General features: G+C 38.0%; 1 protein-coding gene across 13 annotated transcripts in view; it reads right to left on the bottom strand.

Moving 5' to 3' along the window:
- Nucleotides 1–27084, bottom strand: part of KDM4C (lysine demethylase 4C) — a 497722-nt gene that overhangs the window by 342753 nt on the left and 127885 nt on the right. For all 13 annotated transcript variants that reach the window (XR_004029804.1, XR_004029805.1, XM_030812128.1 and 10 more), the window contains exons 7-8: nt 25339–25442; nt 20439–20576 (exon numbers count right to left, since the gene is read on the bottom strand). Coding sequence is in view for 9 of the 13 variants with exons in the window: in XM_030811740.1 (XP_030667600.1) it covers nt 20439–20576; nt 25339–25442 (242 nt within the window). In the remaining 4 variants the exon portion in view is untranslated. The remainder of the gene's footprint in view (nt 1–20438; nt 20577–25338; nt 25443–27084) is intronic.

Here is a 27084-nt window from a genome sequence, read left to right as displayed (position 1 = left end):
AGGTTGGCTGTCACTGAAATGACTCCCCTTGGGCTCTGCCACACCCACCAACAGGGTAGGAGGACAAGTGAAATCCACTGACCCACCCCTCAGAGAAGAGGTATAGGTAACAGCCCTTTGCCTGCCTCTCACAAATCCCAATGGAGAAGCACACTGTACATGAAACGTATTCTTCACCAGCTGGCGCAAGGTATGAGCTAAAGAAGGAAACACATGATAAAAACCCATTTTGCAAACTAGAGCCTAAGACAGTGCATTAGATTCTTTAAATGTTGCATTACATCACAACAAATGGGTTTGTTTCAGCATATCCTTCAAGATTACCTAATTACTTGCTTTAAACCAACTTGCTTGCATTTAAATTTTAATACTAGGAAACATTTTTATGAAAGATTTTTTATTTTTCATTTCATATCCCTGGGTAGCTAATTTTTTGAAAAGTATAATCAACTTATATTATCTAGAAAGAAAACGGACATTTCCTTATCCCAGAATAAGCACTAGTGCCTTATTTGTTTAGCTGAAAACACAGAACTAAAACCATCGTTACTAAACCAAGGTTATGTCTCAAGTATGTCATAGTTTTCACTTCCATTGATTCCAGGGAGGACTGATACGACCAGTAGTTTCTTTGCTTTTTATTTTTTATTTTTTGTTAAATTCCTCAACATACTGAAAATGCCCACTGATTTGGAACAACATAGAAAAGGTACCACATGAAAAACTCCAAGAATATCACAATTCTTGAAATATCAACAATAGAAATAGTGAAAAAATATTCTTTTCCTTATTTCTTTATCAAAAGTAGTAAAAAAAAGGATTAAAAAACACAACACATAGGGAATACCAACACATCTCCGGGAGCAACCATCAGTTCAGAAGACACTAATACATGCTATCCTCATTAGAATCCAGTTAATGGGGAAAGAAACAACCTTACAAACATTTCTAAGCAGAAATGCCTTTGGACTATAGCAAAACCAAAATTAGTTAAAGCTGCAAATATATAAATTCTCTCTTTCCCAGTATATTTATTACCCTTCAGATAGAACAATGAACAATTTGTACGTGAGTTTTCTGTACTTTCAATCTACTCCATTCACATACATTAATGATCATTTCTGTTTTTATCCACTGTGTTTGGCAGAGGCATTTGTATTCATTCATTCTACAATGAATGCCAGGACTATGAGCTTCCTGGAACCCTGCCTCAGAGAACAGCGCCTAAGTGGAGCATGTCAAGGAATGCCAGCATGGTGTGTACATCTTCTCCAGCAGCCTTCAGAATAACCCTGGGAGACAGTACTGTTATCACACAGGGGAGAAGTCAAGGGTCCTGACTGCAAGAAGTGACAGCAAAGCTGAGCTGCATGGTGTCGAGTATTCGTTAGTCTGGGGAGGAGCAGCTCAACTTGCTGCTAAAGGAGAATGCAGAGAAGCATAGAATGGCAGGAAAGGAGGAAGGGGCAGGTGGGCAGGAAATAAGGCTGGCCAGAAACAGCGAGGCACCATGCAGGCCCCTCCCTGGCTCTGCCTGCACCTTGAGAAAACCTCTTTCCTAAGGTCACCTGCCATCTTCCTGTTCTGTGCCAACCTCCTGGGAGAAACCTTCACAGATGGTCTGGCTACCATCTAGTTTTGGCACTGGGTTTCCACCTTCCTCACAAACCTCAGAACCATCAAAACTGCCCCAAGTCCTGGGCAAAAGGAGGGGAGCAACCCTGCGGAAGGGCCTCATGCCCTAAGAAGCCAGAACCAGGATCCACAGGACATGGGGTGTTTACCCCCTCAGGCGACAGTGCCCAGTCCCTGCCACCTCCCCGAGCCCCAGCACCAGCCTCCTCCCATGTTCTTATCCAGAGCCAGAAACATTCAGCTAGGTCACACATGTTCACAAACATGCCCTTTCCAATACCTCAACAAAAGCTTCATGACCACAATAATTTAATTAAGTTTTTAGATACAATAACTTAGAGATCTAGGAGATTAGTCAAATTTCTCCCTTTTGAATTAAATATGAACATTTTATACAACTGCTAACATTGTTAAACAGGTCTGACTTATCTAGCAGAGGTAGGAAGTGAAACGTACCATGAAGGACAGGCATGAATTTCAACTAGTTAACACTATTCATTCTAAAATTCACTAATGTACCAGCTTATTTTCTTAATCGGGATATGTAATTCATCAAAATCATTAACTAGCTTGACAGCCCACAGTCATCATTACAAATATCAGATACAATTATGCACAGTGAAGAATTATTGATATTTATACTCCTGTTTGAAGCTAGAAACAAGTAATTTATCCAAAGCCTTGAATCTAGCAAATTATGGAAACTCTAATCTTTCAGATTCCTCATCGCTAACCATTTTCTACCCTCTTGTCTTTTTACTTCCATATTAAAAGTTGGAGGTTTTTTTCCCTCATCCTCTAAGTGATGGCATAAAAGTTTTTTATTAATAGAGCTATACATAATTTTAAGTAAATTAAATAATTTAAGCCAGCCCTTTTAAAAAAATAATCTTTTATTTTTTTCACTGCACATGTGATAACTGGTTGCTATAGAAATATTTTAAAATAAAGATAAGCAAATTAAAACCTTGCAAAGATGATGCTAAAATTTAATAAACATCTTTCTATAATTTGTAATACAAGTATGCATTCAAACTAAGAAAAGATCCTATTCTATAACCTTTTATCCATGATCGTGTATTACAAACATCGATCTACACGTATCAATAAACGAACCTCCACATCATTTTTAATGCTAATTAGCGTATCATGACTGGATGTATCATCATCTATTCAACTATCCCCCAGTGTTCAACATTTACTTGCTATCAATTTTTTTAGTTTCATAATCAACACTGTGAAGACTATCCAACAAATGCATTATTGGGCAACTACTAATTATTTCCATAGGACAAATTCCCGGGTGTGGATGCAGGGTCACAGGGCACACATTTCTAAGGCTGGTGCCTTGGCATGCTCTGGGGTGTACTAATTTACATAGTTTAAAACTGCACTGAGTATTTCCATTTGTCTTCTGCACCAATCTGAGAGGTGAGAAATGGCACTAACCTCTTTGCATTTCTATGACTACTAATGAGATTATATTTACGCTTTGTAGTTATTTGCTGACTATATTTATGCTTTAGTGAACTGCCTGTCTTTTGCCCAGTTTTTCTAATTTTAGTGTGGAGGGACCCACAATTGTGCCTCTCAGTGTTTTAATTTTCTCTAATAAGATGGGGGTAATAACATTATCTATTTTATAGGACAGTTGTAAAAATTAAATTAAACAAGTTAATGTAAGTTCAGCCTTATGCCTGACACAAAGTAAGGACTCAATGAAGTTTGGCCATTTGAAGATTAATGAATTACCAATGGGAATTTCTTTATATATCAATGTAGTGCTGCTTCTCAAACTTGCCCAAAAACGACCCCTAATGGCAAAAAAGAGTAACTCATAACCTCATGGCATCTGAAGGTAAAAACCAAGCAGCATACCAGATGTATCAAATTTCCTTAAAACAGGGTTTTATTTTAAAATATTCAAGTAAATTTTATATTCAGCTCCAAAATGTATCAATTTTACCATATTTTCCTTCTCACGAACTTGCTATTAAGTGACATCCAGGGATTACTTGGACATGTACCTTATTAAGGGTATTAACCCACTACCTATCATATACTTTTTTATTCAGCTTGCAATTTTCAAAGATATATGCGAGATCTTCTTTCATGGTGTCCACCAATGATGTGCCGCTTCAAAAGTCTTGCTCCACTCAAGGATCAAATAAATACTCCCCTATATTTTCTTCTAATATATTTAACATTAAATTTTTTTTAAGAATTTTTTAGCGGGACAGAAATCCAAATTTGTTTTTCCTCACCCTCTTTTGCTGTCAAATGTACTCTAAAATACTAAAGACTTCAAAATAAGTGTACGTACTTACTTGTTTCATTAAATGTTTTTACAAAGTCTGCCATGTTAAAAATACCAGTGAAAGCTTATTTTTATTTTTTTTTTACATAAATACAAACTGGAGAGTATTCTATCATTTTGGACACAGCATTTAATACAAGAAATCTTTGAAACATTAGACAGTGGCAAAGACCCACCTACCCTTCTGGTGATTTTTCATGGGCCCTGCTGAATAGCTTGAGTTTATAAAATTAAATTCCTATCCCAATATGCATCAGTGCCACTGGATGTGCTAGATCAGATGGTCATCACACACCCAGATTAATGATCTACAGCACCACAGAAAGGTGTTACACTTGAGAGCCTTTTGAGTCCAGTAAGAGGGGCAAGTGCGGCACTTTGCAGCTCTCTGTCCCACCTCCATTGCCTAACTACATCTGTTCTCTTGGCCACACTGTGAACTCCAGGACATGCTTCCACTAGCACAGAGCTACAGCTGGACAAGAAGCAGACCCCTCTCTTTACCTATCCATATGTAGCTGATTATAGAATTACAATCTTTACTTTCTAATACTCTCGTGTAGGTTTTAGCATTTTCAGTATGTTTCACATATTTGTTTTATTTTCAAAAGAAAGGAATCAATTTTTTAAAAAGTTCCTGGGGCAGATCTGGTAAACAAAAATGGGAGAATGCACTCATGGTAACTGTCACAGGACAATAAGAGACAAAGGGATTCCAAATTGCTCTTAAGAGGTTAATAAATATCAATACCGCGGAGAAAGAAAAATGTTTATTACATGCCATGTGTCAGTCACTACTCCAGGAGTTTACTCTCATTATCTGATTTAATCATTACAACTAACCTATCATTATTGTTCCAATTTGGTATTATTATCCCAATTTATAGATGAACTGCCCAAGATGATATTACCTGTAAATGACAACGCTAGGATTCAAACCCAGGCAGACTAAATGTCCTCTCTTTACCATAAAATCTACTTAATGTCCCCAACTAAGCTAGGTACCTCCCCACCCCCCACCTCAGAAACTTAGCAAAAAGAGGCCTCTTTGCTAAGTCAGTGCTACGAAGACTACATCCTGCCCCTAAGAAGATCTTGTCACACCTGGTCCCAAAGGGATGTGTTCCGCCCTGATTCTCCGTGGCTAAATAGAGCATGTCCAGCCAGGTGGGGTCCTTCCGTGGACGCCCCTTCCCAGCTGTGCCCCACTCAAGCCTCATTCTCCCAGTGAAAGAATGAGTGGTGGGGGACCCGCACACACTGCTACTTGTCAGCTTGTAAGGCCCTCCCAATACATTCTATTTCATTTTTGTACTGTGTGTGCCTGTCTGTACCCACTTCGCACAGCAGCTACACTAAGTAACATGTAGAGATTAAACAGATTAACAGTTTGCAATAGATTTGGAAGCAAATTATAACCTCATTTCACAAAAGACAGCACTTCAATTTGATGGTATTTTAGGTTAAATGCACACACTTCCTACACATAAAATGGGCACTTCATTTAAGAAACAACTAATGTAAAGGGAATATAAACAATAGTATAAATATCCCTTACTACATTAAGTTACATCCATTTTTATCATCTTCTCTTCAATATAAAACATACTGATTACAAATGTATAACCAATAAATACCTTCTAAGACTCTAGGTCAAGGTTATAAGGAAAACCCATTCCTTACAAAGGACTTTGCAGGAAAAAAATGTATGAAGGGACACGGTCCTCTGCTGGTGAATTTTCCACACTGTCTACGAATCTTTGAGTAGAAAATTTAATATGCTAATATTTAAGTACCATAGTCCATGATATAATTTACAGTCTAATAGTGACTGTTAATTGTATGAAAATGTTACACAAATACATAGCCAAAGCCAATACAAAATTTCAGGCTGTTTTTACAACAAGGAATAAAGGACGCCATTTTATCTCAATATAGTTTCAACACAGAATTCCACTTTAATTCTTTCAACAGCATTTTGAGTTAGTAATTGTATTCGTGCTGTTTACTTCCACTTTAGAATCAATGTGAAATGTCCCTTAATTAGATATCAATTATTAATTATAGAGTAATGCTTTAAATGCTGAAAAAGTCCTATGAGTAAAGACATATATTTATACTACCCTCTTCCCCTAAAGTTTTGGCTACAAGTTAAATATTCTGGAGGAAACAAATTTTAAAACATCTCTGCTATGTGTCTATAAGATGCATTTAGACATTGGTCCAGAGCTCTATATGTACAAATACTATTGAAAACTTTAACAATAATTTTACTGAATTTTAAATAATACATGAAAATAGACTTGCAAAAAAAACAAATAAATGAATGCCAACCTCACAGAAGTAGACTGCATAAAAGATGAGGGTTTGCCTGTCGGTATCTCAAGTTCATTCCTCTGGCCATAGCATTAACCATGTTTATCTTTCATTTATTTCTCATTCAATTTACATATTTTTAAGATTGCTTTTTAAAAATACAGCTTCACACTAAAGAAGTATTCGTTAACTACTCTTTGTCACCTAACAATATATTTTGAAGATCATTATCACATCAATACATACACCCTGCTGTTTTTAACAGCTGCATAGTAGAGATTTTTCTAAAAATCTATTGAGTCAATCCTTTACTGCTTGTAAGCATATTTTCACAATAGTAAAATTGGGCAGAGGTGTTCTAAATGTCCTTGTTTAAAACTGGTTACAAGAATAGTTTCTAGAATCCTTGATCCATATCATAAATCTTAGATTGTTCCCATGAAATAAAATACCTATCTATGTCACCCATATACATAAACAATACTATGCAATGCTGTTTTCATTTTTGCCATACTAATATTTAAAGGCAATTTCATTTTAAAATTCACTTGAGTCTACAACTGTGCACAAATAACTACAAAAATCATGTAATGCCAAACACTTTTTGTAACCCAAAGAGAAATTTTTAAGAACCAACCCTGCCAGGCACAGTGGCTGACACCTATAATTCCAGCACTTGGGGAGGCTGAAACGAGAGGATCACTTGAGCCCAGGAGTTCAAGACCAGCCTGGGCAACAAAGCAAGACTTCATCTCCATAAAAAATGTAAAAATTAGCCAGTCATGGCGGCGTGTGCCTGTAGTTGTCCCAGCAACTCAGGAGGTTGAGGTAGAAGCACCTGTAGTCCTAGCTACTAGGGAGGCTGAGGTGGGAGGCTCTGGTCAGTGTGCCAGCCCTTTGTCTCAGAGACAAAACCATTGAAGCAGAAGACTTGGAGTCTCCCAATTCGCCCATAGACTCTACTGAGACAACAACAGGCACTTAGGAACTGTATACCACAATGCTGAGAATTCCTTCCATAGCGTTGCCTGGAGAAGTTTACCCTGTGGAGTTTCCACAAACGAGAAGTACCATTTACTTCAAAGCTTAATAATAATTACTTCTAAGAAAACAAATCTGACACCATCTGCAATCATGTCCATCAGTTCCAGAAAGCAAACGGAGGAAAAAAAAAAAAAAAAGAAGGGAAAAGTGCTCTCTCATCATGAAATCAACACACACAACATCATGTTAATCTACAACTAAACTTGACATGTGCCCTTTGAAATTCTGTTTGTATACTTTCCAACCACAAAATGTTTATTTGAAAACAGAGTGTGATGCATCTGTCCAATTTTCTCGGTAAGTAGCTATGCGTCAATTACTCAGTCATTTGAATTTGGGCTTCAGCTTCTCCACAACTCAAAGCCTGGATACTTTCAGAAATATGGATCTGAACTCCAAATCCTTTTTTTCGTTTACACAGAGGCCACTCTAATTGGCAGGATCCTCGATGTGAACATAAAATAAAGGGTAATAGGAATTGAAGGAGAATCTGTGCTCAGCACATTTTTCAGTCTGAGGGGCTGAATGAAGCCACAGGCTGATTTAGCTTTGCCCCAGACACCTTCCATCTCAATAACACCAGCAAACACGTCTGTATAATAATTGGATCAAAAAGCAACATAAATTGATCATAAGGACCCTACACTATAGAAATGCCATGTAAGATACCCTGCTATAGTTAAACCCACCTACAAATCTGAGAACGGCAGTTATCTGTTACGAAGTCTTGGTCATGCTTTCTCAGAAGAATCATTTTGGGGCTTAGGATTCAGCATTAATTCTGAAGGTCATGAGTGTAAACAGCACCCAAATTCAGAAGAACCTCTCTGATATTCTAAACAAATGTCAAAGACTAAAGGAGGAAACCATGTTTTCTAAAAATTATGACCATATACCTAAGTATGTTCCCCCAAACTAATAGCTGTAGCTGTAAGACAATCTAGACATTTCAGGACAGTCAACACTCAGTAGAGTCAGTTTGAGGGGAAATTATATAACCGAGAAGAGTTTCATACAAGGGGTAACCAGGGTTTAGAAGTGTTTCTTCATAGTCTTTTCCCTCATCTACCCCTCAATTCCCTGCCAAGACGGCCTCCACTGTGTATGCCTGTTGGCATACTGATGCTACATTTGTTCCTCGTTAACTATATATATACTAAGGCATCCTCAAAAATAGAAAAGCTTGCATTTAATTTTTTAATATAGATGATACATACTCTTTGGCTGTTTGCTCTTTTAAGAAGCACATCAAATTAAAGGATATTTTAAGCACCATCTGCTCTCTGCAACAATGGGCAATAATGTTTTAAATCTATAGTATCCTTTATGGTTATTGCAGTTAGCATTTTGTTGTGCTGAGGGTTTTTTCGTTTGTTTTTTGTTTAATGTAGCCCTCCTTGCCTAGGCTCATACTTAGAAACCAAGCTAGTTTTTTTTTTCTTTTGTGTTAGTCCCAGTTTAATTTCCCATTGCCATAAAACTGTTGACCAAAGCCATTTAGTTACTTTTTCCTCTCCTATCTTCCACATTCACTGGAATACTCCTTTATGATGCCAGAGAAAGGCATTACTAAAGGAATTTATTAAAGTTTTTCTTAAAAATACATTCCTTCAAATATACAGACCCAGTTACAAATGCTGTCATTCAGTAAAACAAAAACTGCAAATGCATTATACATCTCTTCCAGTATTAACGGTAGTGGAATAAGCCAAGGTGACAGGTGTGGACACAGCCTATCAACAAAGACAAGACTGGACCCGGGCACCAAGCACAAGCCCACCCACCATCTGCTCTGCACCCAGGGAATGCAAACAGAGCCATGAGCTAAGGTGTTCATTTCCAACATTCTGATTTGTTAACAAGATCTGTGCAATGAACTCTTATGTACTACTGTGGTTCTGTGATGCCCCTCAAAAAAAAAAACACCACTGCAAACCACCTGTCACATTCTTTTGGGATATGCTACAACAATTTTCTTCTAGTAAGTAACTATAACCCAAAAATGTTTTACTTGCCATAAATGAAAGATATATATAGATATAGGTATAAATATATAGCTAGATATAGACACAGATTTTTTTTTCTTTTTTTTTTTTGAGATGGAGTCTCACTCTGTTGCCCAGGCTGGAGTGCAGTGGCACAATCTCAGCTCACCACAACCTCTGCCTCCCAGGTTCAAGCAATTCTCCTGCCTCAGCCTCCCGAGTAGCTGGGATTACATGTACCCACCACCATGCCAGCTAATTTTTGTATTTTTCGCAGAGATGGGGTTTCTCCGTGTCAGCCAGGCTAGTCTTGAACTCCTGATCTCAAGTGATCTGCCCACCTCAGCCTCTCAAAGTGCTGGGATTACAGACGTGAGCCACCGCGCCTGGCTAATCAAAGATATATTGAACAGAATGATATATTAAAGACATTGCAAAATAATGTATAGAATCTTGAATAACATTGTGTAGATTTTCGAAAAGATAGATATATGCTAATATTTTAAGAGATATAAAATGAACTGTTAACAGTTTTTTATCTTTAATAAACTAGAAAGGGTGTCATTAAATATTTTTATTTTATTTTTACAAATTTCAACAATGGATATTTGGGTAGTAATATTATTAGCCATAGTGATTTCCTTTCCAACGCTTTTCTGTAAAATTTTTAAAAATTATAGTGTATGGACACAATTGGTTATTCAATGATTCCTATATCATTGGACATTTTAGTTATAATTCTATTTTCACTGATAAAACTGGCACTACGACAATCACCTTCTGCCTACATTGCTGCTCATTTCCTAAGAGTGTGAGAAAATGGTAAAAGCACAAGAAGATGTTTACCAAGACTGATGCACACTGCCCACCTTCTCTTCAGGATGCTTACTCCAATCATATTCCTGCCAAGAGAACACGGTGCCCACTCTACCAACTACATTCTCCTGGGCACTGGGAATTTTCTTATTATCTTTACTAATATGATTTAAAAAAAAGAAAAGAAATCATTATATAAGCTTGAAAACTGTTTCAATTTTATTTACCTTCAAAGAAACAAGTTTTCATGCTATTTCAATAATCAACAAAACAGTCACCTTTTTAAAAAATTAACACTCGAAATCAAAGGACAACCCAGAATACGCATTCCTGAGAACTGGGAATATGCTGCCAAAAATCACTGAAAATGATTATAAGGCCTCACAAAAACTCCTTTTATGAAAATTTTAAACAGTTAATAGAAACCAATTAGGTTTTTTTAATTCAATCAAAAAACCTGAAGTATATGAAACTGATGTGTGAAATACAGTCAAAGCTTAGCAGTAATCTCTACCGTCCAGGACGGTGTTTTTTCCAAGGGATTACAAAACACGGCCTTTCAAATTCAACAAGGGGCACAAGCGCTACACTGTGCTTTGGAAGATACAAGCAACAGCTCCTTCAGATTCCTTCTCTCAGCAATCTGGTCCACAAAAACCCACTGTTACATTATTGGCACTTCTTTTCATACTGCCTTAATTTTAGCAAAAAGTACACCTGAATGCGAGTGAGAAGTCAGTAAAACTATCTAATATCCATCCGCCCAGCCTGCTGTTGGCACTTACCCTGCAAACACTGTCCCTACAGACACTGTTTCTCAGCACCTCAGGCCTGAACTCCACCAGTCTTCCCCCAAATTAATATTCAGGGAGTTCCCTGACATAAAAATGACCCACAATTGACTCACTTCCTAAATACGTGTTGGTGAGAGCGGCATGCTGCTAGGCGAGTTCTCCCATCACCGCCCGCATCCTCACAACCTGTGAGGCACAAGTGAACGCCCTCTTTACAGGTAGGAAAACTAAGCCTCACAGAGACATGCCATTTGCCCCAGGTCACACAACTATTCTACACAGAACCAGAATTCCAACACAGTCCCAGGTGATTATGTTGGGTTTTTTTACGTGCACTCCTGACAGCCATCAGGACATTTATTAAGCTCTTCAGAAAGAGGTATATACAGTGCATTCCTATCTTTAACATCTACTCTATTTCTTTTCCAACACTCTCCCTTCCTTCCCTTAAAAGTACTACGGGGCATGTTTACTTGATCATGAAATATGTGGGCACAATTCTATGTTTCACAACACCTATTAATTCTTGCAGAAAAGAGGCTGTAAATGATATATGTACAAAACATTACACATCTCCAATTTATAAACAGATATTAAGTTAATGTTTTAGAACTCAAAATTCATATCAGTGGAAAAAAATACAAGATGCAGAAGAACCCCAACCCAAATAACAAAGGCCTAATTGAACTCCCTAAAAACCCATGGCTCTCAACCCACAGCATCCACCAGAGTCACAGGAAGATTTCAGAAATGCAAATGCTTGTCCCTCATCCTCAGAGATTCTAATCCTACTGATTTTGGTGGGGCCAGGGGTCCATACTTACAATGTTCCACAGAGCTGAGAACACAGACGGAAGTCTGTAAGCGCCACTATACAGAAACTACATATCTCATTTAGTTTTTTAACCACAGCACAGGGCCCACCAAATAATAGGTGCTAAAAGTAAATACGTGTGATGAAATGAGGTATCAGAAGCACATATTGTGGCAGATTCTGTCAATGAATCTTTTTCCTTCTTTCTTCCATCTTTTTCTTTTCCACAGGCAGAGCCCCTTTCCCTAAAAACACCAGTTACTCGCCAGTTACCTTTCAGCCTTTCTAACAGTTGGCCACAGGACATAAAAGGATGTTTTCAAGTGCGTTTCAAGGAAAGATTTTCCTTGCAAATGGGGGTAGATGAGCCTAGTTCTCACACTGCCTCCCTTCCTGCCCTTGGCAGCAAGATGTCTGAAGTAAGCACAGCTATCAAGACAAGCCTGCCCGGAGACAGTGAATCTGAAGGACGGGAAGTGCATGAGACCTCATGAGGCTGCTGAGCTGCTGCACCAACCCTAGGAGCACATATCTGACAATCCCTTAGGTGCGGTAAGGGCCCTTTTGAGATAAACCACTGTGTGTCACCTCAGCAGAAGCTGCAGGGGTGGAAGTGCAGGAAAGCCTGCATGGATGAGAAGCTGTGGGAAGCCAGGGCATCTAACTATGGCAAACTCTGGGGGGTGCCCAGGGCCCTGCTGACTCTCCCACCAGCCCCTCCTTCCCTCCAGGGGTTGGCCAGCCTGCTTCTCTCAAATGTCACCTCATGTTCTGCCCACTGCTTTCTCTTCTGGGTAATCATGAGCCAGAAAACACACTGCCAACTTTTGCCTTCTTCTCCAGTCACCATATCTAGAATACAGCCTTTAGTAAAATTTTTTCCTATGTGTTTACTATTATAAACACTGAAAAAACATAGAAAATTCCAAACTAACGCATTAAAAAAAAATCCTAAAGCTTCAAAAGTGCTACACTAAAATTTGGCCCCTGATAATCATAGAAACATATATTGAGATAGATGCCCCTTAACTTTGACCTCATTCTCTATACACAAGTCCTTTTATCCACACAGATGCCTCAGAATTTCCCCACACACACTTGATAAAATGAAAGAGAAGGAAGAGAACTTTTGCTCTCACCCCTACTGCCTTAATCAAAGAGCAAGGTCAAAGGCTCAGAGTTAACGATGGTTGCACTACAGACTAAAAAGGAATTCACATGTAGGTTTATCGACAGAGAAGAAGAATCCAAAATAACATGTCCATTGGCTTCTCTTTGTGTTTTGAGACAGGCCTTGCATTGGTGCCCAGGCTGGAGTGCAGTGGTATGATCACAGCTCACTGTAACCTTGAACTCCTGGGCTCAAGCAGTCCTCCCACCTCACCCTCCCGAAGTGCTGGGATGACAGGCGTGAGCCACCATGCCCCTGGCTCCACTGGCTTTAGGAATTCAAACTCAACCAATTGTGAGATAGAGTCCAAAGTCACTTGGTGGTGGCATCAGCTACAGCTTTCATGAGACAAGACCATTCTGAATCTTCAAAAATCTTGACAGTGATCCCACAAATCACACACGTGGCTGGCACTTATTTAAGCCATTACACCCAGAAAAATGAGTCCAGAAGGGTATAGGACATTGGGGGCAAACCCAAATCTAAGCCGGGCCTCACTGCCTTATTTCATTCTTCATCCCAAACTCCCTCCAATTCAACGTAAGACACAGGACCACCCTGAAAATGAGACATTGTAAAAAGGGGGCCAGTATAGGACAGAAAGCAATTATCTCTGAATGTGCATCATCACTGATCAAGAAAAATAACATGTATCTAGTGCCCAGAGCTCGATCTGACATATTGGAGACAATGTCAACTATTATTACTATTGTATTTAACTACAGGAAACTAGACTGAATTAAAAACAAACATTCTCAATAGAGTATAGAAGTTATTCAAAGGGCAAATTTACTGTTTCTTAAGGTACTGACAAGCTATAGACTCAAAAGCAGATAATGTCTTGATTTCAGGTTAAGAACTAAACATCAGCATCATGAGGCTTATCACTTCCTTTCAAATCCCATAATGCAGCAAATGCAAGTTAACAACAAATGAAATCAGGCTCCCTAGCTCCAGACTTCAGCAATATATACTAACCAACTGGTCTGACACCATCATACCTGAAGTCTCAGACTTCTTGAAGTTTCAGATATCCTGAATCCCACAACTCAATATTTTTTCAGTATAAAAAGAGGACATAATGTGACTATGTTCTTCCTATCTCTTAATACTTCTTCCAGATGTGTGAACACTAACTCTCCAGAGGCAGAGGTTTCTCATGGGCTAGCAAGTTAAACACACACACACACACACACACACACACACCCTGTGGAAATGGCACAGAGGACTCATAGGGCAGTGAAACCACTCTGTATGATACTATAATGTCAGATGCCTGTCATTGTATATTTGTTCAAACCCACTGAATGTACAACACCCAGAGTGAGCCCTAATGTAAACTATGGACTTTGGTCTGGTTGCCTGGGTTTCCTTAAAAAATAAAAGTTTAAAAAAAATTTTTTTAATTTAAAAAAAACTATGGATGTTGGGGGATAATGATGCATCAATGTAGGTTCTTTATTTGTAACAAATGCACCTCTCTGGTTAAGGATACTGATAATGTGGGGGCTATGCACATGTCGGGAGAAGGGGAATATGGGGAATCTCTACACTTTTCTCTGAATTTTGCTGTGAACCTATAGATGCTCTTAAAAGTAAAGCAAAAAAATAAAAGAGTGCAGCAAAACTACTCATCAGCTCTGTTACACTGTACAATCAGAACCCAGGAATCAGAAACAGCAAAAAGTAGAGGTAAAGTTGAAAAAAAAAAAATGCAGAACATAAAATCCCCATACTCACGAAGTTCATATTATATATGTCATGTCAGACACTTAAAATTGAAATGCCAAGAACTGTTAAAACGAACAATATTCAAAGCAGTCTACATTTTCTTTCCTTCCCATGTCACAGGAACAGAGAAATATCACTATACTAGTATTTTGTGATCAAAAGCATATTAAAATATAGCCTAGAGACTCACCACAAAAATGATCCCTGATTGTTTTAATAAAGACTGCCCAAGATTAAAGATTTTCTGAAAGGATGCTACCAGATTTAAGAAACATCTAATTTAATTTTAGAGAATTGAAATATAAAATAGAATGAACCCACATCATGGCACTTACATGCTAGACAATTTAATAGTTGAAACCCCTGCCAAGATCAAAGGGAAATCAGTTTTAAAATTCTATCATCTCTTTTTAAACTTGTTCAAACATTTGAGGATTCAAATATCAAAATGTCTTAAAACTAGATAATAAGGTAGTACTCCTGGAGTTTATAAGAGAACATTCCCAGCTCTGCAGTACAGTTTTTCAACTTTCTGACATATCATGTTAATATGATCACTTAAAAGTAATACAAAATAAAAGATATCATTTTTGTGTCCCCAACTATTACCTTTTCTTCCAATAAGATAATATTATTTATCCTGAAACAGTAAGTTTCTTTCACTGCACACACTATAATAAATACAATGCTTCAGACGGTATAAACGAGATATGACTGTCCCCAAGACAATGATTCTTTTTTACTCAAGAATATCAGTACAGTAAATAACTTTTCTTCCCTTCGAGACAATCATAGTGCTTGAGGCTGCTGAAATACAAACACAAAATATCTTCACAAATGTCTCCAAACAGTCAAGCTGAAAATATAAGCCAAAGTTTCATTTAACAGCCTGTCAGTTTTTTGATGCGAAGCTAATGAATGCAGTGGCAAACAAATCCATCAAACCTAACATCAAACAACTGCACTTCATCCCAGCAAACGGAAAAATGAAATACAACCTGCCGGCCAGTGCTTTGATCCAATCTGGCCAGGAAGCAGACCTGTGAGTGTCACTGCAGCAGCTGCACAGAGTAATCACGGACTTCATTCCACCACAGAAGGAAAGAATGCTCCAGAAACAGAAAACAGTCAGCTCAAATATGCACAAATGTCTTATTTCAACTGCTAAAAGAGCTGTTAAATATTTTTAAATCTCTATCAAGAAAAAATAATTGCATTTCACTCTGTTACGCCAACATTCAAAGCTACAAAGATTCCTAAAACAAAGAACTAGATGGTATGTTCCATTAATACTACAACTTTGCAAGTGGAGTTTTATTAAAAGCCCTTCTGTTCTTTCTGAAAGCTCCTTGAAGACAACATATATGTCTTTCTTCTTTGTACACACATGTAACACAGGAGGAACTCACTGGGCACTCACCAAATCTGACCTCTGCCCATCAGCAGCAAATGAACATGTGACTACCTGAAACATCACTCTCAATTTTTTTCAGTAATGATCTTGTCTTTGATTAGAGAAATGGGGGAAAATTACACAACTGCCTTCTTAGGTCAGTTCTTCCTGCTAAATGCAAGGCCCTTTTGTTCTGGAGCATCTTACAGGATTTGGCTATGTTATATTTTTCAGGTTAAGACAAGAGAGCAGAATGATCCTCATTGAGGGAAAACAGAAGCAAAGACAGAAATGAGAAGAATGGTAAGGCCTGGGCCATTATCAGAGAGTATTAGAAACAGGGATGGTCAAACTAAGCAGCTACCAAAACTAAAAGGTAAATGTCCCTTCACTCCCTCCTCTGCCTATTTTCCCCAGATCTTCTACACAATCCATACACACACAAAAAAAGTCTGTTTGAGAGATGAGGCAGTTTGGATGGGTACTGTGAAAAAAGACCATCTGGACTGAAGGACTGAAAAAACAGAGAATTTACCCACAGGGACAGAAATATCTCCCAAATACAATAATTCAGCTGAGAATATCAAACATCCAGGAATTTGCTAAAATTTGGAAGTGTATCTGAGCTTTACACGAATAATGAAATTTCTAATCAAATGTACCCAAATCTTAAGAGCCAGGAAGATTTCTTGAACAAGTATCACATATCAATAGGTCAGTAACAGATTCCAACGAAAGCCACAGAAGCCCCCTCTCCAGTCCTGCTCCAGGAACACCAGCAGAAGTCAAGTAGCCAACAGCAAAGGAAGCAGACCTTGAACCCTCCCAGTGTCAACTCTACTCTCACCCCCGTTCTCATGGAACAATGCACTCATGAGTGATGAATTCATAGAAACATACACGGTGCCTGGCACACAGCAGATAAGCCTAGTCTCCGTAAGTAGAACTTCTTCCCCATCTACCAGCCATCTGAGGCATCTGAAAAGGTCCCCACTGACAAAGCCTGTTGGCTTATGATCAAAAGGTCCCTATCGGGGAACATGAGGTTATCTTTTCAAAACCTACTTGTTTTTTTTTTTAAATTAAAAAAAAATTGCCTTCTGTAACAGCTCTTTTCTGAGTCACTTAATTAAAAATACTGGTTTGTATTACACAAAATTATATTTATATATATATATATTTCATAGTGTTTGTGATTACATATATGCACATATAATGTATGCAGACCCCACACTCTGCACTATTTTGCTTATTTAATGCTGTACAACAAATACTTTTTCAGATACTTACACACATTCAATAAACCCCATGTGACAGGTAAAGCAGGTGGCATCACCACCAATGCCTCTTTATGAAAAAGTGCTCATATTTTCATAGTAATTATAAAAGTATTGTTCATAATCACTTATGAACAATGACTTTTTTAGAGTTACCATTTAGAACAAACTGATGAAGACAAAGAATTAAGACAAATATGAGCATCCTCAATGCTAAAAGTCTTTTTAGTGCAATTCATTAATTCACTACACATCAGTTTCCAGGAAAACACATAAATGTATGCCCAGTGCACAAATTTGCCAGGGATTAGAAACTACATATACATGCAATACAATAAATTCATAAGGCTACCTATAGAATCAGACTTGGAGATCAAAAATATGTGTCAAATAACTGATTAAAGATACCAAAATCTGGGGGAAAAAATGCTAACTCAGCTTACTATAATGTAAGATAATTTATTATCCAAGAATAGACATGAAAATATTAATATTGATGGTATAAATTAAGAAAGCACATGATATTTCAGTGAAACATTCAAAACTGTATCTCTTTATACGGTTATTTTCCTGTTTTTATGCAAAATAACTAAAATTGGTTACATGACTCAAAATATTCTTTTTTCTTAATTTTTCTTTTTATTTTTTGTAGAGACAAGATCTCACTCTGTTGCTAAGACTAGTCTTGAATTCCTGGCCTCTAGCAATCCTCCTGCCTCAGCCTCCCAAAGTGCTAGTTACAGGCATGAGCTACTGTCCCAGCCCAAAGCAGATTCTAAATATGTCAATGATAAATTGGTACCCCCCGTAGTAGGCAGATGCTTCCCCTCCCGCACCCCCAACAAAGATGTCCTCATCCTAATCCCAGAGGTCTATGAATACGCTATCTTGCATGACACATGGGATTTTGCGGATTGCCTGCTCTGAAATGCAGGAACTACACAGGAGGACTAGAGAGAGGCTTCTAGGAGAAAAGTCCAGCCCCTGGTTCACAGTCAGCAGCAAATCTGAACGTTTAGTCTTACAACTGTGAGGAAGTGAATTCAGCCAACAACCCAAAGGAGCAAGGAAATGAATTCTTCCCCAGGGTCTCAGTAAGAAATGCAATCCTGCAAACATCTTGACATTTAACTGGTGAGATCAATGCTAGGCCTATTACCTATAGAACCATGAGATAATAAATGGCTATTGTTCTAAACACAAAGTTTGTGGTAATTTGCCACAGCAGCAAGAGACAACTAATACATTCTCAGATGACGTCACCTGGCCAAAGGAAGTAAGGGGTGGCCATAACACTGAAAAAGTCTCAAATACATTCCGTTAGAGCAATTTTTAATTAGCTGGCCAAAACTGCATTATAGCATTGAATATTTTGTACCCAGAACCAAACAAAACGGTCATAGCCCTTCCTAAACTGAATAGATAGTCATATACCTAAGTTCTTTTCTCTTTGCAATAAACCTACAGGGTAGAAAGGTATTTCTAATTTATATATGAAGAATAAATGACTTTCCTAATGTTATAGGGCTAGCCAGAGAAGAAAAGTTGGTTGTCAGATCCAGCCTCCTCCACCACAGTGCAACACTTCACATTCCCACAACTGTGACGGGCTCTATCAGCTGGGATTTCAGAGAGGAGCACTACCAGCCTCTCTTCCTTCCACTCCACACCAACTCTACTTCCACATGGAAATGTGGAAATGCAACTCCAATGTACATGGTAGTTTAGCTTCTCCCCAAGGCTGGAATGTCCTATTCTGGCCAATATCGTAGGCTACTTCTGAGACCTGTATTAAACCAGAATCAATATTTGTGGTGACTCTGAACAGCTGTAATAGCCGACTTATATCTGTAAGTAAAGGTGCAAACTATAAAATAACAGACCTTGTTATAACCTCATGGCCAAGATACTGCTTCAAGGCAGATACAAGCATTACATTTCCACGAAAGCGCTGCAGTGGTTGGCCAAAGTACACACACTGAGTTCTCAGAATACATAGGATGTACCATGTGAAGTAGTAGTACAGTTCTGTTCCTTTCTGAATTACTCAGCATAAACAGAAATTACTTAGAACAGAAAAAGTCTTCTAATACCAGGGGCTTTCCTTTATGTCAAGAATGTATTCGAATGACTCCTGGGCTGCCAAAGGCCTACACTTTTATTTATCTTTTAATATATTATGCAATTTTCTAAATACACAGGTAAATCAAACTAAGAGTTGTCTTCCCTAAATATACATCTATCTACATTCATCTGATGGCTCCACATGTAAGTTTTATCAATGTAGAATGAATGATATTCAGCTGAGCCATGCAATGGCCAAAATAAGACCACATACGCTTTATTTATCATTTTCTGCTAAATCTACGTCAACTTTACATCCTCTGTAAAACGCACAGTTTCATTTAGAAGCTGCCCTCTGCCAGCCTGTGCCTTTCCCTTAAAAGCCACAGGAAAGGAAGCAAACCTAATAGAAACCACCATCACTTTGAAGATGTCTTCTATTTAACACCACAGGGGGAAAGTAATTAAATTTAATAGAAGTTATTGCCTGTGAATGAAAATACACAGTATGTGAGCTAAATTAAATACACTGGGCAGGAGATGCAAAATTTTATACCAAATTTAACATGAACATGTATTTCCTGTTAAAATGTGTTCTACATTATTACTTTCAAGAATTTCATTTCTACACTAAGGGCAGTTTTAATCATTTCTTCCTACCAACCTCCCTCCATCTCTTGCTACAATTGTATCAGACACTCCCTTCTATAAAGTGCTGTTTTCTAAGCCAGGAACTGATCGCAAACAGGGAGAGATCTGAGTCCATCTAACATGGAGCCACATGATGCCACTGGAAAATCTTGCAAAACACCAACTGGAGGCCTCAAGATAAAAAGCAAACACACGTCACATCAAATTACCTATCAAGGTAAATTGCTCCACATTAATCTCAAATTCAGCTAAAATTGGTAATATTGGCTATGTAAAATAAATGTATCTAGCCTGAAGTGAATTGCTGTGGTGAGAGGCACACAGCGCCAGTGAGGAAGAATAAATAAATGCTGCACAGGATCTTAGGGTTCTTACTAAAATAACCAGAATACACATTTAATTTATGCTTTATTTTTGAGGTATAGCTTACCAATTTGGCAACTTTTCCATAGTCAATCCATCTGACAGTAGCAAAATTTGTAGATTCTGCACAGTTGAAACCATGATTAAAACCAGCATGGTAGCCATATGGGAAAGTGATCATGAATTCTCCAGCCTCCTGGGTTATCTGCAAGGTAGGAAACATATAATATTTTGTAAAAATAAGACTCCCCAAATTATGAACACAATTAAAATATATTTCCCATTAAAAAACAAAGAAAAAAAGTCATGATATCAGAGCACTACCAACAAGAGTTCCACCAGATTCATTACTTAATCCTTTAATAGTGCTTTTTCAGGAAACGTTTAAAAGACTTTCCTAAATAGGATGTGGCTTGCTGGCACTTGAATTAAATCAAACAATCCATAATCAAAGCTATTACATTTTAATTGAAGGTATCTTCAGGTTATTCAAGTAAATTTGTTCATATTAGCTATCAAGCTATATATTCTTATATTTTAATAACTTGCATTACTGGAGTTACATATAAAAATCATATAACTGACATTGTTAAAGCTACAGCTACAAAAACTTTGATAATGCATGCTTGGCAGGCTATATCATGAATTCTCGTTGGTAAAGAGTTGGTGGTATTCATCGAATTATTTTTTCCTAGCACCCAGAAAACATTCAATTAAGTACAGTCCATTTCACAGTAAAACTTCTGTTCAAAGAATTACTCAAATATATGTATGTTAGCGTGAGTGCATTTTTAAGTATAATTAAAATAACTCGCATAAATAGGCCTGAGCCTTTAAAAAAGAATTTTAAATGTATTTACTCTGTTTCTATTTTTTAGATTAAAGACTTTTTTTTTTACAATCACCAAAGCAACACAAAATATCCCATGGTTTACAGAAAAAGTGAAGAAAAATTTAGTGTTATTTCTTTTTTAAAAAAGTATCTATCTGATACAAAAATTATAAAATTTATTGCTCACTCCTTCAAATGGAATAATATAATATTTGTTTTTGGATTATCTGATCTTAAAATGTTTCTAACCCAGCACCCAATAGGATAGACCCCTTATATCTTTAAATTCTTTAAGTTGCTGCAAAGTAATATAAAAATACTCATAGGATTTGGCCACTGAAGCAATGTTTCTCCTTGACACATATTGCCAAAGTATTTAGCAAATGCTATATGTTCACATTCAGAGCCTGTATTCTCTGCTAGCTCTGATAATAAAAGTTGTAAAACCACACTTTTAATTATCCTACTGACCCTAATACAATTTATATTTTCTTTGAGATATAATGTACATATAATAAAATGCTCAGATAATAAATGTACAGTTTGATCCGTTTTGACAAATGCATATACCCGTATATCCCATGCCCCTATTTTCTTTTTTTATGATAAAAATCTAACGAAGAAATGTATTTATTAAATATATCAACCTCAGAAAATTACTTGCCTCTGGGAGGGAGAAGAGACTGAAATAGTAACAGCTACATTTGTAGTATTTTGTTTCTTTGGACAAATATCTGTATCTACATACAGTGTTTTTATATAAAATATAAAACACTTTAATATAGTGTTTTTATATAAAATATAAAACACTTTAATATAGTGTTTTTATATAAAATATAAAGTATTTTATTTTCAGTAACAACTTTATTGAAATGTAATTCACATACCATATAATTCACTCATTTAAAGTGTACAATTTGTTGGTTTTTAGTATATCACAAAGTTATGCAACTATCACCACAATTAATTTTAGAACATTTTATCACCTCAAAAAGAAACCCCCTCACCCTTTAGCTGTCATCACCAAGCCCCTCATTCATTCCAGCCCTAAGAAAACCCCTGATTTATTTTCTGTCTCTACAGACTTGTTATAATGGATATTTAATATTAATAGAATCATATAATGTGTGATCTTTTGTTACTGAATTCTTCCACTTAGCATAAACTTTTCAAAGTTCACCTAGGTTGTAGCATGTGTCAGTACTTCACACCCTTTTATGGCTGAATAATCTTCCATTATATAAAATATATCACACTTGCTTATTTATTCATCAGCCAACAGACATTTGGTCATTTCCACCATGGGTACTAGGAATAATGGTACTATGGATAATTGTCCATGCCCCTATTATTTTCATCACCCAAGAGCGCTCCCTCATCCCTATCCTAGACCATCCCCAGCTCATCCCCTACTCCCACCTCAGTAATAATCACTCTTCTGATACCTTTCACCACTGATTAGCTTTGCCATGTTATGGACGCTAAAATGGTATTGGAGCCAGGGGAAAGTATTATTTTTCCCAACAATTCTGAAATGTAACTCATAACACCACTGTCCCCTGCCAAAGAAACCCCAGAAGATGTTCTGCTGCAATGAGCTCAGTTGTCACCTGGCAGCAGAGACAGGCTTACCAGTGCCCAGCACGGTTCTAGCTCCATTATCTCAGCCATGTGAGAACATAGCCCAACTCTCTCCTTTCCTGGTCTCACTGAATCTAATTAATTATCTAGGTGCTTCTTTCTTATACTACGTAATGAAACAAAACTCACCCTGCTCCCACATAAAGGTGAGAGGAGAGGGAGGACTGCTGCCACTGGAATAAGAAAACTACTTTTCCCGCTCCATGGAATCCTACCTACAAAGCTTCTCTACCCTACCTAGAAAATCCTGCTCATGCCATGATTTAAAAAAAAAAAAGAGCACCTGTTCCACAGAATGCAACTCTAAATTTTGGGCTCCTGTCATTTCCAAAAACAGGTCAGTCCCAATCTCATACCATAAAAGAAGCTAGAGAAGAGAGTGGATATAATCTAAATGCAGACATCAGCTGTTTATTACACTTATGTTTTTCATACATACGTATGAATATGGCAAATGCAATGAAAGAAGGAAAAAATGTATTCCAACTGAGACATTATTACCTACAGGAAGAGGGCTGAGTTGAAGGGGAAGAGTATGTTACTATGTAACATATACTATTCAAAACTCTGTCTATAGATTATCTTTCTCGTCACAATAACCCTAGTAGTCACTATTTTTATCCCCATTTTACAGTTGAAGAAACTAAAGCTCGGAAAAATTATGTGACTGAATCAGGAATGAACTCAGGAGGTTTAATCCTGCAGCCTGTGCTACCATTTTGCTGCCCTATTGTATGTTACGTTATCATCATCAGGGAAATGTGGTCCTTGAGGAATACAGTGTCATGACAGGCCCTGTGTTGAGGTGGAAAGGGGAAGTGACAGTATTAAATATGAGGAAGTGCCACTGCCAATCAACCCTCAAAGTCACCGGTGTTTCACCATTTCAGGACGTAAATTCATCTCGCCACTTTCCACAGAAGCCATCCACAAAACACCAGATGAGAGCCCAATGCCTCCAGTGATCTACCATGTGGTACTGGTAGAGAGCTGCAGCCTAGAAAGAGGGTGCCAGGCACCTCTAGAAAAGAGCTCCAAGCTCCAGAGGCCTCCCTCCTGGGGAAAGGGAGCCAATCCCACAGCCCTGCTGCCTCACATAACTTCTCTTCACGCATCAGCCTTAAGCTACCACCAACATCTAACACCAGCCCCAAAGGAACAGAGAAAGATTTTGTGTGTTGGGGATACTGTTGCATTCCTTCATGTCTACCTTGTAATATTCCAACTTCAGTAAAACTACCTAATGAAGCTGATGCCAACTACCTAAAAGAAGCACTGGATGATGATGTGTCTGAGACTCACAGAAGCCTGGTGCCCAGAGGTGTCTGCAGATGGGACAAAGCCCCACAACCACAGCAGCCCCTCTGAGTGGCACAGCCTGTGCCCTCTGTACCCAGCAGTTCTGCGGCCCATCCCTAGTACCTCCCTACACCCGCAGGCAGCCCCCAAGGTGCACATCTTGGAGGCATGATTTTTTTCATGGTAAAAACGTGTGAGTAAACTAGTGATGAGGGCACCTTCACAAAAGCAAGCATATCTTGTGCGTGACTGCTGCATAGACAGTTTATGAGGAAGCAGGGAATCACCTCAAGCTGAAGAGCGAATCCTGGCACTTGAAAAACTTCTACTTTGAACAAATCCCTCCCTCCCACACACACACACACACACAAAAAGAAGGCCACAGCAAGAACCAAAATGAAGAAAATGTAAAGATTTAGTCACAAGCGAAAAGCTTCCAAGATGGAAAGCGGCAAGGATTATGAGAAGAAAAGTCAAATAAAAAACACAGAAGAAGGAAGAGCTGTTTTTTAATGTTTCTGCAAGTAGCTAAGTACTTAATCCTCCTGAGACTGAGAGGGAGCTTTTATTTATCTGGTCGAAACCTTTTTTCATGTCAGCTGCTTCACATAAAAATGTTTAGGCTCTGCAATAATTCTGACCCAATAACCACCCATAGACACAAAGAATGTGGGATCCAGCATCTACTGAGTTTTATAGAACCTCATCTTCAGAAAACTCACAGAAGCAATATCAGATTATTAAATCATCAGGCAATTTTGTCCATAATGAAATCTCAATTATGTCTAATTGTGTTTAGAAGCAACAGTGCTACATAATCATCGATTCTAACCAAGCCATTGCTAATAATTGCTCTGAATTTTTTAGAAAATAGAGCACATATACATAAATTATGTTACTCATAAAAAAGATTTTAATGTAGAAGTGCTTCCTCTTATTTTATAGAATGTGCTACATTTTATTTTCAGTATAATTATAAGTGAACTATAGCAACATGAAATCTCTAGTAAATATATCTGAAATAAAATTAATTTCTAATTAGGATTTAGATAAATAATTGATATGCTATAAAACATAAATTTGAATTTCTCTACCCACATCCTAAAAATTCTACTTGAAGTTAAAGATACATTACCTCTTAAATACAAATCCTACACAAACAAAATTAATTTGTGTAAGAGGAATACTAACATACTTTGTCAAAGGGAATACCGTATTTCTTCAATACCGATGGAGAAATCAATGTCATCTTGTGGCGAAGAAATGCATCACACCCTTGGGAGCTGCTTGGGAAAAAACCTAAAAAGAAACAATAAATGTAAGTGGCACTGTGTCAATTAAGAGAAAATACCAGATAGGTTTTTTAATGTGTAAGTTCTAGTGTTCTTACTGTTTGACTCCTGCAAGTATGGACCTCTTCTGCCAAAAAGCCCTTGTACTAAAACTCAGAGTTAGAATTCTTAAAAATTAAAGGATACATCACCAAAGGTTGATCTTCTTTACAAACAGATTTACCATAAGTTGTTTTTGTAACTTGTAAAATTACTCAACTTTAGGAATAAATTTCAATTTGAAACAAATGTGGATTCAATCTATTATCTGATAAACAGAGAAAATATTTAGGGAAGTTAGGAAAGATAAATACGTGGGATGCTGGATCTGTAGCTAAAAATACAGGGAAAAAAAAAGGAAAGATAAGTATGCATTTTAATAGAAGAATATTTTAGACTCCTAGATTTCATCATTCCTGAAGTACTCATCCCAATCCCTGGCATACAGCAGACAGAGTAGTTCCCCCACCTTTGTTTTGTTTCTTTTCCGATCAATCTGAAACTAATTGCTACTAATCTCCTGAATGAACTTCCCAGCCATCACCCATCAAATGTCTGACAACCTGCCTGAACAGCCTGAATGGGAGAAGCGTTTTGAGGAGGCTTTTAAAGGAGGAAGTTAAACATACAGCAACCCTTTCATTCAACAGTATATTACACGCCAAGACAGAGTCAGTTTTCTCCATCGCTGACTTCAAACCTGCAGTTCTGTCTGAAGCAGACTCTCATTAACTCAGTGATGCAAGCTGGAGGAAAATGAACATGCCTGATGTACTGCTCCACACCTTCCTCACTCAGAGGGAAGGCAGCCATGTTGAAGGGATTGGAAAAACAACAAACAAGGAAAAGACAGAGCATCACGGAGGGAGAACACAGAAGGAAGAGAGAAGGCACCAGGAAGGCACATGCAATGCGTATGTGTGACAGGATGAGGCACAGATGCTGTCTGACTCCTCCACCACCAAAATGAGGGGAGAAACTGCTGGAAATGTGACATCTAACTCTGTGGATCTCTCTATGCAAATAACTCAAGAACGTGACCAATTTGGCCAGGTACGGTGACTCACACCTGTAATCCCACCACTTTGGGAAGCCAAGGCAGGCGGATCACTTGAGGCCAGGAGTTTGGGACAAGCCTAACATAGCGAAACCCTGTTTCTACTAAAAAATACATGCCAAGTGCGGTGGCTCACGCCTGTAATCCCAACACTTTGGGAGGCCGAAGCGGGCAGATCACAAGGTCAGGAGTTCGAGACCAGCCTGGCCAACATGGTAAAACCCCATCTCTACTACAAATACAAAAAAATTAGCAAGGCATGGTGATGCACACCTGTGGTCCCAGCTACTCAGGAGGCTGAGGCAGGAGAATTGCTTGAACCCGGGAGGCAGAGGTTGCAGTGAGCCGAGATCGCGCCACTGCACTCCAGCCTGGATGACAGAGTAAGACTCTTCCTCAAAAAAAAAAAAAAAAAAAGAGAGAGAAAAGAAAAAAAAAATTAGGCAGGCATGCTGGTGTGTGCCTGTAGTCCTAGCTGCTCGGGAGGCCAAGGCATGAGATTCGCTTGAACCCAGGAAGCAAGGGTTGCAGTGAACTGAGACTGCACCATTGT

This window comes from Nomascus leucogenys, chromosome 1a (assembly GCF_006542625.1).
Source record: "Nomascus leucogenys isolate Asia chromosome 1a, Asia_NLE_v1, whole genome shotgun sequence".
Lineage (NCBI taxonomy): Eukaryota > Metazoa > Chordata > Mammalia > Primates > Hylobatidae > Nomascus > Nomascus leucogenys.
Note: the sequence above shows the minus strand (reverse complement) of the source record. Positions and strands in the feature narration are given on the sequence as shown.